The sequence below is a fragment of the Amphiura filiformis genome, chromosome 15 (assembly GCF_039555335.1).
Source record: "Amphiura filiformis chromosome 15, Afil_fr2py, whole genome shotgun sequence".
NCBI lineage: Eukaryota > Metazoa > Echinodermata > Ophiuroidea > Amphilepidida > Amphiuridae > Amphiura > Amphiura filiformis.
In genome coordinates, this window is record NC_092642.1 from 29,719,369 (window position 1) to 29,735,702 (window position 16,334).

General features: G+C 36.7%; 1 protein-coding gene across 1 annotated transcript in view; it reads left to right on the forward strand.

Moving 5' to 3' along the window:
- LOC140171487 (ATP-binding cassette sub-family C member 9-like) overlaps positions 1 to 16,334 on the forward strand; it is a 67,330-nt gene that overhangs the window by 20,410 nt on the left and 30,586 nt on the right. The window contains exons 6-20 of the mRNA XM_072194756.1: positions 5,730 to 5,885; positions 6,378 to 6,512; positions 7,094 to 7,256; positions 8,429 to 8,469; positions 8,782 to 9,042; positions 9,397 to 9,621; positions 9,922 to 10,000; positions 10,525 to 10,630; positions 11,236 to 11,334; positions 11,622 to 11,787; positions 12,091 to 12,231; positions 12,441 to 12,696; positions 13,367 to 13,566; positions 14,075 to 14,238; positions 14,817 to 14,886. Coding sequence (XP_072050857.1) covers positions 5,730 to 5,885; positions 6,378 to 6,512; positions 7,094 to 7,256; positions 8,429 to 8,469; positions 8,782 to 9,042; positions 9,397 to 9,621; positions 9,922 to 10,000; positions 10,525 to 10,630; positions 11,236 to 11,334; positions 11,622 to 11,787; positions 12,091 to 12,231; positions 12,441 to 12,696; positions 13,367 to 13,566; positions 14,075 to 14,238; positions 14,817 to 14,886 — 2,262 coding nt within the window. The remainder of the gene's footprint in view (positions 1 to 5,729; positions 5,886 to 6,377; positions 6,513 to 7,093; positions 7,257 to 8,428; positions 8,470 to 8,781; positions 9,043 to 9,396; positions 9,622 to 9,921; positions 10,001 to 10,524; positions 10,631 to 11,235; positions 11,335 to 11,621; positions 11,788 to 12,090; positions 12,232 to 12,440; positions 12,697 to 13,366; positions 13,567 to 14,074; positions 14,239 to 14,816; positions 14,887 to 16,334) is intronic.

A 16,334-nucleotide genomic window follows, 5' to 3' on the forward strand; every position in this document is an offset into this window, starting at 1 on the left:
TGAATATCATACCCCGAATTGTTATGAGCTATGACTGTAGCCCCTCTGTGTTTATCGATACTGAATAACCAAAAAAAAAAAGCCTTGTTGCAATCTGTAAATTCTCCAGAAAAACAACTTCCCTTTGAGATACAGGTACCATACATACATCGCAACGATCTATGGCATCTTTAGACATCTTAGGCATCCCTTTTTGTTCCCGTTTTATATTGTCTCTATCAATTTTGGCTTCTAAATCTAAACATCTAGTACAAGTAAACTGCGCAACGACCAAATTTGGTTCGTGCTTTCCCCCATTATTCTGAGTACATTCATAATCAAAGTATATGTAAGGCAAAGGTTTTTTATATTGGGGGTAAGATTGAGGAATCATACAACAATTGTGATCTTGAGTGACATAATTATTACATGTTTGACAGTGATAATCGGTGCATGAATGTTTCATCCTTTCACCCTTTTCATTTTTGGGTAATTTGTTTTTGTAAACAAATAACTTACAGGAGCCGCATATGTAATAATTTTCGCAAGTCTTAACTTGATCATCTTTGTGCAAATCAAAACAACGCTGAGTTTTAAATGATCTGAAACAGTCGTCACATTTAAACCATTTGCCCGCATCGTCACTATCAGGGACACGGGCGTTACATTGTGTAGTAAGACATTGAGAACATTTTGGAGTATCAGAATTCCCCTTTGTGCATTTGGTATGAGTATTTTTGTTATTATAACCCTTTAAACAAGCTTCGCAAAAATAGCTAGTGTTAACCATAACCTTTGGTGAACCTATGACATCAAAATGATTGTGATGGTAAAATAGATACGCCGTGTGTTCTGCGGCAGGACCCTCGTAAATGACACCATTTTGACACCTAAGCCCATACACCACTAATCTTACATGGGGGAGTATGACTGCCTGAAATTTATCAAAATTATCGGCTGAAACCGGGCCTTCTTTAACCCCCGCTTTTTGATGGAGTTCTTTCGCCATCTTGGTTAAAGTAGGTCCACCTTTTCGAATAGCGTGCCAATTAGGGTGGGCCTTTCTTTTGCCGGGGATAGGACGACCCATCGATGTTACGATGGCTCTGGCGAAGCACAGATCATCATCTTTATTATCGATCGATAACATACCATTACATTTTTTGACCCATTCCCGACTATCCACGGTCTTGACATAATCTACCCTACCCCCTACCGGAACATTGACGTGTTTGATGATTATTTTGACCCCCGAATGTATATAAAAATGCTGATTTGATTGTAACACTGATTCTATAATTCTTAACATTTCTTCAAGCGACATATCTTTGGCTAGAACCCAAGGGATAGAGATAGGGGTGTCTAGTTCGGGAGACATTATAACAAATCTTATGCGATCTCTACCTTGAATCTCATCTAAGGTCTCATCCATGACTTGTTGAAAACTCTCTCTAAATCTCCTAATACATCCGAAACTGATCCTCTACAACCTGAATCAAACGACACATTATACCATCTTTCTAGAGATCTGAAACGCTTGCTCTGAAATTGCCTATCTAGCATAACGTTATACTTTGGTGTTTCACGCTGTTTTTTGGGGCAAGAACCATCAGCTTCCCCCTCTTCAGACTCATCCCTAGATCTTTTAGTTGAAGGTGGTTTTGATGATGGAGTAGAAGAAGAAGTTGAAGGTTTAGAAGTGGTTGATGGAGTAGAAGAAGAAGTTGGAGGTTTAGAAGTGGTTGATGGAGTAGAAGAAGAAGTTGGAGGTTTAGAAGTGGTTGATGGAGTAGAAGAAGAAGAAGTTGAATGAGCAGGAGTTGAAGGAGTTGAATGAGCAGGAGTTGATGGACGAGATGAAGAAGTTGAATGAGCAGGAGTTGATGGACGAGATGAAGAGGAAGTCACTTTTTGAAAGTAAATTTGGATTTCTTCGACTTTGATTTAGGTTTGTCGTCTAAACCACGTTTACCACTAGGTGTTTTGGAAGTATTCGTCGATGATCTAACTTGGACATTCGCGCCCACATCAGAAACCCTGGGCCTACCACCTTCTTGAGAGATGGTTGGTGGTGTGTAGGTTTCGAAAAAGCCCTTAACTATACTGGCATAAGTAGGTTTGGGAATTTCATCTACAACAACAACAACAGTCTTCTTAACTAAGCCACTATCATGATTTTGCGATTGATTTACCTTGTTTTCATCAGATTGCTGTGGTGGTGGTGGTGGTGGTGGTGGTTGCATCTCTACTATCGGTGCTGTAGGGGCAGGTCCTGATGGAGGGTTGGTCCTGATGATGCTGGGGCTGTCCTTCTGCCGCTGGAGGTGCTGGTCTCCCATTCATCTTCATAAAATGTTGGTAGAGTTTTGGAAGACTGCCCCGGGCGTAATACTTCATTGCCTCCCGGTCTACTTGAGGGAACACGCGACGCAAATGGTCCGCGATGACGCATATCCACACCTTGTCATGGAACTTCATGCTGAATAATAAATAATATGAAGTGATCTAATTAATTCATGAATCGAATATAAAATATTAATTTGTGAAAGTTGTACTTAGAAGCCATAATAGGGTTAAACGCAAAATGACTGAATTGTTATTTTAATAAATGTTAAATTTCTAAATTAAAAAATAATATTTAGATGTAAGCCTATGAGTAAACAAAATACGTAGAATTCATCATCTACTATCTATAGGCCTCAAGATCTTACTACATGTAGTTCTTAAATATTATCGTGCGTTAATCAAATTCATTTTTGTTTTAGGCCTAATACTCGCTATACTTACCGTTCGTTTATATACAAACCTAGGAACATCCATCGTATTTCAAAAACATACTAAATTAAACGGTTTGTTATATTAGGTTTATTAATGTTACAACTATTAACAGTATGAAAATGAAAATATTTGTTATTAATATAATAAATCTTTGTAAAAGTAAGTAGAATAAAAAATTAGTTAAATAAATTATCGAATAAACAAAACAAAAAAACCATTAAAATGAGAATTGTTATCAAACTGAAATAATAATAATCATTATTAACTTACTTTGGATTTGATTTCCACATTTTCTTCAACTTCTTTAGCACTTCTCCTCTCATTGCTAAGGAGTCTGCCACCCCAATAACGACTGATTCAGGGGCTGACTTTGGGAGCATTACCAGAAACTCCTCCTCGTCGTATTCCCCCTTAATGTAGTGTTCATCCTCGGCACGTCCAGTGAGATTTTTGACATACTCCATGCCACCGATGGCTATGTATCCTGATAGATCTCCTTTAACGTGGTGAGACATGGTAAGAACTTGACTGGATATAAGATCCTGTAATAAGTATAGCGAGTCTTGGCAACTAGTGTCGTGAAGTTGATCCAGAGATCGAATGATTGGACTGATGGAACTCTTACAGTATTTATTCAGATTTCTGTTAATTAGGCGTTAATTAAATCTCCCCTTTGAAACTACCGATGTAAGGACACCCTCTTTAGTTCCGCTGCGTTAATTAAACAACCTGTCTGGAACTTTGGTTTTCAACGTTTTAATTAATTTAATCCGGACATATCCTTTAATGATCAGAGTAGGAACCTTTGATACTAATTACATACAACTGACAAATTGTATTTTCTTTCTCTTTCATTTCCATGATTTATTCAGATTACTACATCCTTCATTAACATTTTGACACATTTGTTCTTTTACATGGTACATAGGAAATAAAGTTTTAACAAGTGTACAAATATTTAATTACTAAATGTGTTTAATTATATCAATGTAGGTAGCATTTCCTTTGACTTAGTTTTCACCATCAGTATTATTTTGGTATAATTATTCCATAGGAAATATAAAACATCTTGTTAATTACTATAGCTGACAAAGGGAGGAAGTGTACAAAGTTTCCCGCAACATATCTGATTGGCATAAATCATTAAACAACTTTACAATATAAATTAACATTACAATGATTGTATTTACAAAAACTCTCTAATTACTTTACTGTACATTACACATTTGCCCTATGACATAAGAGATTTGTTGACATCATTCACAACAAGAGTCAAATTATTCCATTCATTTGGTGCAAGTACGAGTCCTTTCTGTGTAGCACGCCTTCTGTTGTTTTTGTCCATGTAAAACTGGCGAATGTGCACACTCTTTCTCCCTCTGAATTGACTTACAGTCACATACTTTTCATTCCCCACATGATAAACTTTTTCACTGTCTTTCTGCTCAGTCTTTTGGTGAAGAATATCCTTCTTCTTTTCGAACAATGTCTTGGGTCGCTGATATAGTCTAGGCAGGTGAGCGAATGGTTTTCTGGGTGCTTTGTTCAAATCATCAAGCGAGGGTTTCTGTTCCAAAGGTGTGCTGTCAGTTCCAGGGCCTGCAAAGTACCGCAGTCATCGACACTCTCCTTATTCTCCACGATGATCAGATTATTTCCTTCGTCTTCTGTTTTCTCATCAAAGTCTTTGTTATCATGTTTGTTGTTCTTCTCATCAGACTCTCGCCTATATTCCGACATGTGGTCTTCTATGTAACTGTCCAATGAAGCTGCTACAGGGTCGTTAAGATCCCAGCCATTTAGGCTTCGCATATATTCGCGATACTCATCAGCAGTCTGCATTAAAGCATGGTAGTTGGATGCTGGCGGCTCGTCGTAATTACCGGCTGAATCTACGCTGGTCACATTGAATGTGTTCATATCGGGTACATCGGAACTTGTTTCACCAGAGAATATAGGGTCGCAGTTGTAGATCGGTGCATCGGGCAGCGCCTTTTCTTAATATGGGAGAAAGTCTGGCATGAAATTACTGCTGGTGTTATTTCTGCTGCTGCTTTTGTTGGCTGTATCTTCTGCTAATTTTGACTGGTTCAATCGCCACAAGTTAATTTCTGTTTCACTGTCCCAACCGTCGCTTGCCATCATACCTAGATGTTTTATACACTACTCTAGAATTAAACGATGAAACGCTGGTTTTACTGCTCTGCTGTCGAATCGAAAAGTGAATGGCTAGACCTACAAACTGTACGCTTTATATACAGTTTACGTAATTGAAGTATCCGACAGAACCAGTTTGGACAGGTATTTGGACGGATAATGCCAATTTTAATGTATCTTACAGGATTATTTCTATATTTCATTTGGTGTATATTTATTTCATATTTATATTTTTTCATTTTACCAGTTGAGACATGTTATCGCTAATTGGTTAATGATTTTGTATTTTTGAGAGTTGCTAATTAGTTCATGATTTCACTTTTGACAGACTGAAGTAATTTGATCCAGGATGTTGGGAACACCCAATTAAGCAATTAGTATACCAGGACCATGTTAGTCAGTACAGACATTCACTCCAATTAAGAATTTCCCCAGGGTAGGGATTCTAAGGGACATTAGGTCACTCTACCTAATTAGACTTCCCCCCTACACTTCCGGTCCAACGTTGGGGGCGGTCTCACTTCCGTCTCTCCGTTGCCCCGAGTACTACTATCGATCAATTATATAAATCAATGGATCTCAATAGATCCATTTTTAACAGTCAATCAACAATCAATCAATCATTCAATTAATGGAATGAGCCATCAAATAACATACCACTTACTAAAAACGATCACAATCAAATCAATTGTATATACAGTTGATAATCCATCATAAATGAATAAATCAAGATTAATGAAATGAATGAATGAATCAATCAATCAATCAATCAATCAATCAATCAAATTTCAATCAATAATTGTATATATTTTCAGACAATGATATACGACAAATCTCTTCGTCTGTCAACCTACGCCTTGTCGGGAGGAAGCATGACAGTTGGTCATGTGACTAATCACATGTCTACGGATGCTATGAATTTGCTGTTTTTCTTTCAGAAGATGCATTTTATTTGGGCCATTCCGTTGCAAGTAAGTAATAGTAAAAATGAGGCAAATGAGTCGGGCAAAGCAGAAACAATGACGATGAATGCACATTTGCACAGTGAAAATGGCCACCTTATACGTTATCTCTGCCTTGGTCAAAGTGTGCATTTTCACCAAACTTGTGCAGTCCCCAATGAGGGTTCCTATCTGCCACTGAGATGATCAAATATACAGGTTGGCATATATCTAGAAGCAGTAAATGAGTGTACTGTACATGCCATCTATTTCAGAGCCATTTGGTTGTTTATTGTTGCAATACTATTGATTTTTAATGCTGAAAATTATGGCGAAATATTCACGATCTTTAAGGCACATTTAACCTATGGGAATTTACTGAATGGAGGAGTTGTAAAAAAACTATACATACTAGCAGTGTTTGTAAGTCTTGTCGTTGGTCTTGATTTGAAGACAAAAATGCAATTAACAAGTATCAAAGGAAAATGAAATATATTCATCATCCATCTCTTTCTTCAACAGATCATGATCGCTCTTGGGTTATTATACTACCAGATAGGTCCTTCCTCGCTACTCGGGTTTGCCGTGTTTGTAGCAGTGATGCCATTACAGTTTATACTTGCCAATATCATGTCCAAGATTCAGAAGCAAGCAATGGTATGTATTGAGTCACCGATAATGAATCATTGAAATTAATACAACATCCCAGATGTTTAAAAAAATTCATGCCGTATGTATGATCTCAATTTATGGATATCAGTAGCTTGAAAATTTTCCAAATCGACACTATATATGTATTATTACATAGAGCATGTAGCACATGTTGATATTATTTGCAATGGCGTCCACGAATAAAAGTAGAAAAAACCCCGAATAAACTAAAGACTGATTGAAACCAGAACAAAATAGGAACACGACAATCAATCAATCAATCAATCAATCAATCAATCAAAAACAAAAAAAATCAGTGAAAGCAAACAAGCAGACAACACTTTACACAATTCCAAACTCGAAGATAAACACAGAAGCGAATGGAAAGGTTTATGTTTGTGTTTTAGATCAATCTTTTTGATTTCTGCATAGTGCCGAAAACCTGATTTCTATCAGCCGTTTCTATACACCGTAGAGTACACTATGCAGTAAACTGACGAATAGCATAACCACGCCACTTTGTATTATAGGACTGTAGAGGGCGGCCTAGCTAATCTGTTATTCGCCTTATGTTTTGCTCCACATAGCGATACACAGATGACAGATTGAAGCATTCTAACGAGCTGCTACAAGGTATGAAACTACTTAAACTCTACGGATGGGAAAAACTATTCGGTGAAGCTGTGGAGAGGATAAGAGGGATTGAAATACGAAAGATATTCAAGTACAATTCCTGCTATGGAATTAATGGTAAGATGAACAAATATGACGAGATCATGTATTAGTAAGATGTAGTAGAAGCATGGCGGGAATTATTTGACTAGGAATAGTTAAAACAAGTCTTAACGTTCACTTTTATTTTTCTTTCTTGAATCTTCACAATTCACAAATGTTAACGTTTCTATTAAGGGATCTGGAATGAGCGTTTTGAGCGTTTCGACAGTATTTTTTATGGAACATGAGAGCACCTCAGACGTATCGAATTGCATTTTAAATACGAAGCATGTCTTTCTGATATCAAATAATTTACATTTTTTGAAAATCACGATATAATACAAAATTTTATGACAAATTATAAAAATTTGATATTTTCAAATTTTGATATATAACAGTCCTCGAAGTAAATTTTATAAATCTAATGATATATTCTTAAAGTGTATGTAGCTGGGAGGAAAAGCCGGCGATCAATTGAAAATTTTGACCTTTCATATTGAAGATATGGATTTTTTCCCCAAAAGACCTAATTTTTTTTTTGTGTTTTGTGAAAAAAATCCATATCTTCAATACGAAAGGTCAAAATTTTCAATTGATCGTTGGCTTTTCATCACACCTACATACACGTTAAGTATTAATCATCAGATTTATAAAGTTTACTTCGAGTACTGTTAAATATGAAAAATATCAATTTTTAATGATTTGCCATAAAATGTGTATTACATTGCGAATTTCAAAAAATCAAAATCATTTGATATCAGAATGACATTCTTCGTATTCAGAATGCAATTCGATATGTCTGATGTGCTCTAATGTCCCACAATAAATACTGTCCAAACGTTCATACCCCTTCCCTTAATGCAGCGTTTGCAATCAGTAATTAAAGGTGATGTAGTAGATGAATCAAATTTACTTGGTTAGGTACCGATGACTCTTTCTGTCATACCCTGGTGATGTAATAAATGTATCAAACATAATAATTAACATTTGCATTGTGTTATTGTTTTTCATGAACTAAAAAACGAAAGTACTGTAATGTTCATGGTATACGTAAAAAAGAGCCATCGGTCCCTAGCGGGGCACCGATATCACTATAGGACCAAAAGAGATGTTGTGCCTAAATATCCATTTTCGACAGAGTATTGCTGCTACTATTTGAAGTACTTTAGCAACATCAGCTAATTTAGCTGCTTTTTCTTTTCTTACAGTTTTTGTGTGTCAAACTACTCCAATACTCGTTACTTTAGTGGTAAGTTTTAGTATAAATCATGGCAAAATAACCATGACTTTAAACTTTAAACTTATTTATCGTTTATGTTGCAATGTTATAGTATAGCGAATATATATTGTACACAAGATCAAACTCTATTTTACCGGGTTTTGGGGACGCGATTATCTTTTTTCAACATTACCATTTAAAGAGCAACCTGAAGTTAGAAAGAAAATAATTTAAATATATTTTGGTGATATATTAACACAAAACGAAAGACATACTCATGAGATTTAGACACGCGTCCTTTACTCTTGCGCACTTGTTTTCTATTTGACCAATTCCATGCAGGCCTTCGCATCATATCCATACCTCAGCAAACAGCCTTTGACACCAGGTGTCACCTTTACGTCACTCGCTCTCATGAATATGCTAATTGAGCCTTTATATCTACTACCTCTTGCCATATCATTGCTAGTGAACGCAATGGTTAGTGCTGAGAGGATAAGCGCCTTCTTCTTGGCTCCCGAAGTAGAAGATGCTGGGGAAGATGATATCATACCGAATGATGATGTTAACGACATTGATGGTGGTGGTGCTTCTAGAAGTGAAGTATGTATTTTTTGTGTTTAACTTTATTGTTTACTTTAAATTGTATTCACGTTCATGTTTATATTAGAAGTGAAAAGCCAACCCCTTTGACGAAAAACACACTATGTTACCTACATTCAGGTATACTCACCAAGTTACATACATTCAGGTATACTCTTATCAGGTATCTATGATATGAAGCAATTTGACATCCCCGGGTTGACATCACCTATGTGTTAGGGCAGATTCCATTAGTATTGTATTTCACATAAACGTGATAGCCGTGATAATTTTATGGCCATTAGTTCTTTTAGTCTGTTATCACATTTCAGGCTTTCTTGTTTTAGTGACTAGGAACTCTTTTTTCATATCCAGGTAAACGTGCGCCCTTCTGGATTTCATAATCAAGGCGAATGTGAGTCGGAAATGGAAACAGAAGATGAAACAAATCCTCTCCTTCCTGGTGCTTCCTCCGTCCAAACTTCATACAACACATCGCGTTCAGCGGATACTATTGTAACGTATGGTGCAGCATGTGCAGCGAACGCTAGTATAAACTCGACGCTCACTGGAAGTGTTCCAGATTCTGTGGCTATAAAGGTTTCGTAATTAATATTATTGATATATATACATTAAGAAAAGGTTAACTAAACTTATCAAATTTTCGCAAGTGATGATGGGCATTGGTGGTGATGACAATGATGATCATCATCATCACAATTAAGATCACTATATCTTTTTGATCGTTGTTGTCTTCGCCCTCGCTGCCGGTCTCATATCTCCTCGTGTTTAACATGGGCATGATATGTTTGCTGAACTTTGAACAACATCGATTGGAATATTTGAGTATTTTAAAGTTTCATTAAATTAATGTATAATTATTCTACAACTATTTTTCAGATTCATAATGTAAATTGTTCCTGGGATACGGATGGACATTCACCGGTAATATCTGGTCTTAATGTTGAAATACCAGCAGGTAACCCATGCAGTCTCCATATTTCTAAAAGTTTTGAATTAAATGTTTTACTGGAACTCACTTTTACAACTTGCTACGTTGCGTCTGATACCATCAGACTTCATCAGGCAACTGCCCCGCTGGATTGCTCATGTGACATTTGACACATGACCAGCCAGGCGGGTCTGTTGCCTGGTGAAGTCCGGTGGTATCAGACGCAACGTAGCAAGTTGTAAAAGTGAGTTCCAGTAAAACATTTAATTCAAAACTTTGTAATTTTAATGACCGGATGACTGAGTATATTCACTATATTGCGAAAAGTTTAGCTTATAGCTGGATGATATTCATTATAAGGTGATCATGATCACGACAATATGCAATGTTTGATATATCGTATTTCCAAAAGCAACACCCTTTACAAAAGTTCGCTGCAGGTTCACATCGATGTATGAAAAGAGAAAAAAAAGTGCCCTATTGGTTCACATTTCTTTATTATTAAGCGTATTTTTTCCTGAGGAATAATATCTACTTACCGTTTATAACAGGTAAATTAACCGTTGTTGTTGGTTCTGTTGGAAGCGGCAAGTCTTCGTTGCTCTGTGCAGTTTTCGGCGAGATGACAACGCTAAGTGGCACAGTGCAAGTCAACCAGTAAGGTTTTATGCACGATGCATCTCTTTATATATATCCATTTCTTCGTCTCTCACTTGCTTTCTCTCTACCACCCTCCCCTCCTTTCTTTCTCTCCACTTCTCTCATATCCCACCCTTACATTTCCTTTGGCGTCTCGTTCTCTTGTTTCCCTCGTACATGTCTCTCTTTTTCGCCGGGTCTATCTCCCACATTTATCTGCTTTTCACCGCTCTACGTTTATTTTTACTGTCTACTCTTTGTAATGTATTTTAATATTTTCTTTCCCCTCTCTCAGTTCTGACTTCATCCTTTCTCCATTACTACTATTGAACATCATATAAATGCCACTTTGTTGGAAAACATCTGAATAATCGATCACTGATTTTTTTTTAAATGTTTTATTCTGAAAAGTTCATTATGTAGCCATGTGAACAATTGCTGTTTTGGTTTCATAGTTGAAGACCGAATTAAAAAAAAAAGACTAGTTTGCGTCTGACGTCAGGTACAGTACCAGCATTTTTGATCTAGCTGACAGGACGTCATACGCAAACTAGTCTTTTTAATTCGGGCTTCAATAATACCTTATCACTAAATAAGCACATCTTTGCCATTATCTTTTCTAGACGTTTCTCATCCATTGCATATGCTGCACAGAAGGCTTGGATTGTGAATGCTTCACTTAGAGATAATATCCTGTTTGGCCAGCTATATGATGCTGAAAGGTTTGTGCATGTTTTTTGTGTCAGCTGTAGCACTTAAAGCCGACTTAAAGATGGAGAATCATTGCTGCTGCTGCTGCTGCTGCTGATGATGATGATGACGATTTTGATGATGATGATGATGATGATGATGATGATGATGATATTGGTAATGATTATAATGACCTCATCTCCCATATCATATATATTCTTATAAGACAATTAACATCTTTAGATGGCAATTCTTTAAATTTTACTTACGAACATGTATCAATTATTCTATCATTTTCGCTTTCCTTTCCTCATAATAGATACAACCAAGTTCTAAGCGCATGCGCTTTGCAGCCTGATATAGATATTCTTCCAGGTGGGGATCAGACGGAGATTGGTGAGAAAGGAATTAATTTGAGCGGTGGACAGAAACAAAGAGTCAGCGTGGCACGGACTATGTACTCGTGCAATGATATCGTATTGCTGGTAAGAACAACTACGATGATGATGAGGAGGAAAAAGACAACACTGAAGGTGATGATGATGCGGATGGTGATGATGAAGATAGCGTCATGACGATGCCGATTGCGAAGACTATGACAATGATAAAGACGATGATGGTTGTGGTGAAGATGAGGAGGAGGAGGAGAGGATGTTGACGATGAAAACTTGGGGGAAAATAATGATGAGAACGAAGCTCATGAAACGTTTTTAAACGTTTATTAAAATAATTTCAAACAATTTAGACAAGATCTTCTTGGTTCTAACCATTTTTGTGGATTTATCTAGGACGACCCATTGTCCGCTCTAGATGTGCATGTAGGCGGACATCTGTTTTATGAAGGCATTATGGGAATGTTGCTTAAGAAAGAAAACCGAACTGTTATCCTGGTAACGCATCAGCTGCAATATCTTCAACTGGCTGATTTGGTAAGATATGATAGTCTTGTACTTAATGATGATATAGCAAAGTAATTCGTAAGTGAAGTTTTATTTTGTTAAAATGTCAGTTCATTCATTGGATACTAATCAACAGATAATACCATTACACAGCAAGAGTCGCAGTACCCTATTCAGATGACATGATAATTGGGATTTGTTCATAGGAAAACTTAAGTTGCTAGCACTTTTATTTTCAGATTCTTGTTATGAAAGATGGCAAAATCACGCACCAAGGTACTTTTGAAGAAATATGCGAGGCTGATAAAAATATTTGCACACTGTGGTCACGTGAGTTGAGTGAATCAGAGAGCGCCCTCGCCGAGGCTGATAGTGAGGGCGCTGCTAGTGGTTCTGACTCTACAGCTGATATGGAGAGAAGGAAGTTACGCCAGAGAGTCTCTGTTGGAAGTACCAAATCTCAGAGTCAAGTTATAATTAGTGAATCGGGGACGGGTAAGCTTACTTTGGTGAAACTTGGGCTCTATAAGTTTATGAAAACAGGGCTCGAACGGTTTGAGTCGAACCCAAGCCAGTTGAGATTGGATTAAGACATTCCTGTCTCCAATTGACCCTAGTGTTGAGAGTAAAATTGTTCATGATTTCCTGGGAGTGACTTTCTTTTTCTTGTTTTTTATCTTCAATTCGGTGTCTTGTTTTCATTCCTTTCCATACACAGCCAGGCGTCTCAATGAAAATAAAACTTCCGGGTTCTTGCTCTTATACAACATGAACAGCTTAAATTAAGATATCATATTTTATGTTTATGTTGAAAGCGCCAACTGTCCTCTGTGCATGGTTTGAGATCCTCGTGAGATTTTCTGTCTGTCAATTACACCACAGAAACGGATTCAATTAGATCAATGATTTCCATAATCTTGTGCCGTTATGTATATCCTATAGGCAATGACCTTCGCCGATGCGCATTTCACTGTCCAATGTCGAAAGGCTATACTGCATGGTACGCGCGCTACAGGGACTTTCTGGCTATGAGGTAAAGAAAAATTACCATTGGTTGAAAAAAAGTGGCGGTGAAATGGCACACATTTTAAACGTAATGTATTGCTTGCTTGCATGGCGTTAGTCTCGCACTCGCATAAAACATTTTCTTCCTTACCGTCGTCAGAAAGAGGTTCTCTTATCGAGAAAGAAGAACTACAAAGAGGCGCTGTTTCCCGCAAGGTGTACTCATACTACTTAAGGAGCATGGGTTGGCCGCTAGTCATCCTTGTACTACTTACCTACGCATATCTTACTGGGTTTGGCATCTACAAGAACTTCTGGTTGGCGGATTGGTCTAATGCTGGCGTCAATAAAACGTCTATAGTAAGTAATGTTGGTGCATGTCGCGGAAACACCCGATACGTAAAGGCAAGCAATGTGATGGGTTGTTATTTTACTATACGTGTGTACATCGATCATGCCTGATAACACCTCAAATGATTCGAATAAAAAATCCGAAATTATATTTGATTATGCTAATGTAGATACCACATATTATTCAGTCAGTAAGGGACAAGCGTCTACTTTAAACGACTCTTTTCAGAGCCACCAAATTGTCAGTAAATACATGGCAGCCTACTTTAAACACAACTTTTCAGAACCATTATTTCTTCAGTATGAGTAATATACGTTTGATCATTAGTCATCAAGAGCCAGTCCATTATAATGAGTTTGTGGAAACAAGGGAAGTGTACATTTTGCGCAACTCTTTGTAGTTTATCCTGAAGAAGTTTGAACTACCTTATCAAAATATTGACAGTACAAAGTTGTCCGACGGCGAACTCGCTGCTACCATCAATTTGAATCTGTTGTTGTCTTTATTTTTTAACAGGAGGATGCAAGAACCCTGTACTACATCAAAGGCTACTCCATCTTAATTTGCCTCTGTATATTTGGATCATTTGTAACAATGGCGAGTTTCATTGCTGCATTTATGAGAGCCGCCAGTAAACTACATATTGATATGTTGCGTAATATCGTCTGCTCTCCGATGAGGTAAGTTTACATTATTGATTTACGTTAGGGCTGCCTCAGACAAAGTGTGCGTTTTCACATGTCATGCATGTTGAAATCCCGCGACGATTTTCTAGCTGTTACTAAGGTGACCATCGAACAGTTTATCATTAGCCAGTAGCAGATGGGTTAATGAGTGATATAAGATAACCATATATGCAAGTAATTCGTCCGAGGCAATAGGACAAATGTTAAATGTCTCACTACATGAGTTATGATATGTGTACTGTTTGATTATTTGAGTTATTGCCACCCAATTGGCTAAAAAACTGTGAAATTACATATATTTTGTAAGTCACTTGTAATTTATAATGATTAAAATCCGTCAATGTTGCCTTTGATAAAGATCCTGCTTGGATCGAAAGCTCAGGCCATCAACCAAATTTGAATGTAAATGTCATGTATTTACGTGGATTATAGATTAATTTCATTTGATATACGAATGACATTTTTTGCTCTAGTTTGTCCATCTCATTGTATTGTAAGTGACTTCAAAAAATGGAATTTTTAATGACCCTCACATTTTCAAAAGTTTGAACATGATTTATCCAATGATTCAGGTTTTTTGACACAACTCCTATTGGGCGAATCTTGAATCGACTTTCAAGTGACACCAATGTCATTGATATTGTAAGTATGATAATGATGTAGGACCTATCTAGGATTAATTTATTTGTTTATTTATTTATTAATTCATCAAGGGATGTGGTATGAACCTTTGGACAGTATTTATTGTGGGACATTAGAGCACATCAGACATATCGAATTGCATTCTGAATACGAAGAATGTCCTTCTGATATCAAATAATTTTGATTTTTTGAAATTCACAATGTAATACACATTTTATGGCAAATGCTTAAAAATTGATATTTTTGATATTTAACAGTACTCGAAGTAAACTTTATAAATCTGATGATTAATACTTAAAGTGTATGTAGGTGGGATGAAAAGCCGACGATCAATTGAAAATTTTGACCTTTCGTATTGGAGATATGGATTTTTCCCCAAAACACCAAAATAAATTAGGTCTTTTGGGAAAAAAATCCATATCTTCAATATGAAAGGTCAAAATTTTCAATTGATCGTCGGCTTTTCCTCCCAGCTACATACACTTTAAGAATATATCATTAAATTTATAAAATTTACTTCGAGGACTGTTATATATCAAAAATGTGAAAAATATCAAATTTTAATAATTGGTCATAAAATTTGTATTATATCGTGAATTTCAAAAAATGAAAATTATTTGATATCAGAAAGACATTCTTCATATTCAGAATGCAATTCAATATGTCTGATGTGCTCTCATGTCCCACAAAAAAATACTGTCGAAACGCTCAAAACGCTCATTCCAGTTCCCTTAAGGGGTACTACACCCTCGATAAATTTGTGTCTATTTTTGCATTTTTCTCAAAACTAATAACACAGTGGTAACAAAAGTTATGTATATTATAGGGCAAGGAATCCAATTACTACACTGGAATTTCAGTGACCCAAGACAAGCGGTTTGTTATTTATGATCAGCAGTAAGCTACCACTAGGATGTACCTCATTTCCTATCATATATACTGAACCGCTTGTCTTGAGTCACTGAAATTTCAGTGTAGTAATTGGATTCCTTGCCCCAATAATATACATAACTTTTGCAACCAGTGTGTAATCATTTTTTAAGAAAAAAAAAAAAATAGTCACAAATTTACCACATGGGTGTAGTACCCCTTTAAGATTATGTATTCAATTACAATTTTATAGTAGATTAACAGAATAGTAAGATGTAAATTCCCCTGAAATTGCCTCACTGCACTGTGTTTTTAGTTATATAATTCAATCCATCGTCAGAGATGCCAGGTATTCATTTTTAGGTTTAACTCTCTACCCTTTTGGGACATGCCCAAAGTGTTGATTCTCAGCATCTTTACATCTTAGGGGAGGACGGGTTAGTGTATAGTGGTCTTCTCATTCGCTTCTCACCACTGCGGCCCGGGTTCAATTCCCCGCGGTGCCACACGTGAGATTGGTTGCCGGTCCATGCTCTTCCTCGCAGGTTTTTCTCCGGTTTTCCTCCTGTATCTAAAAT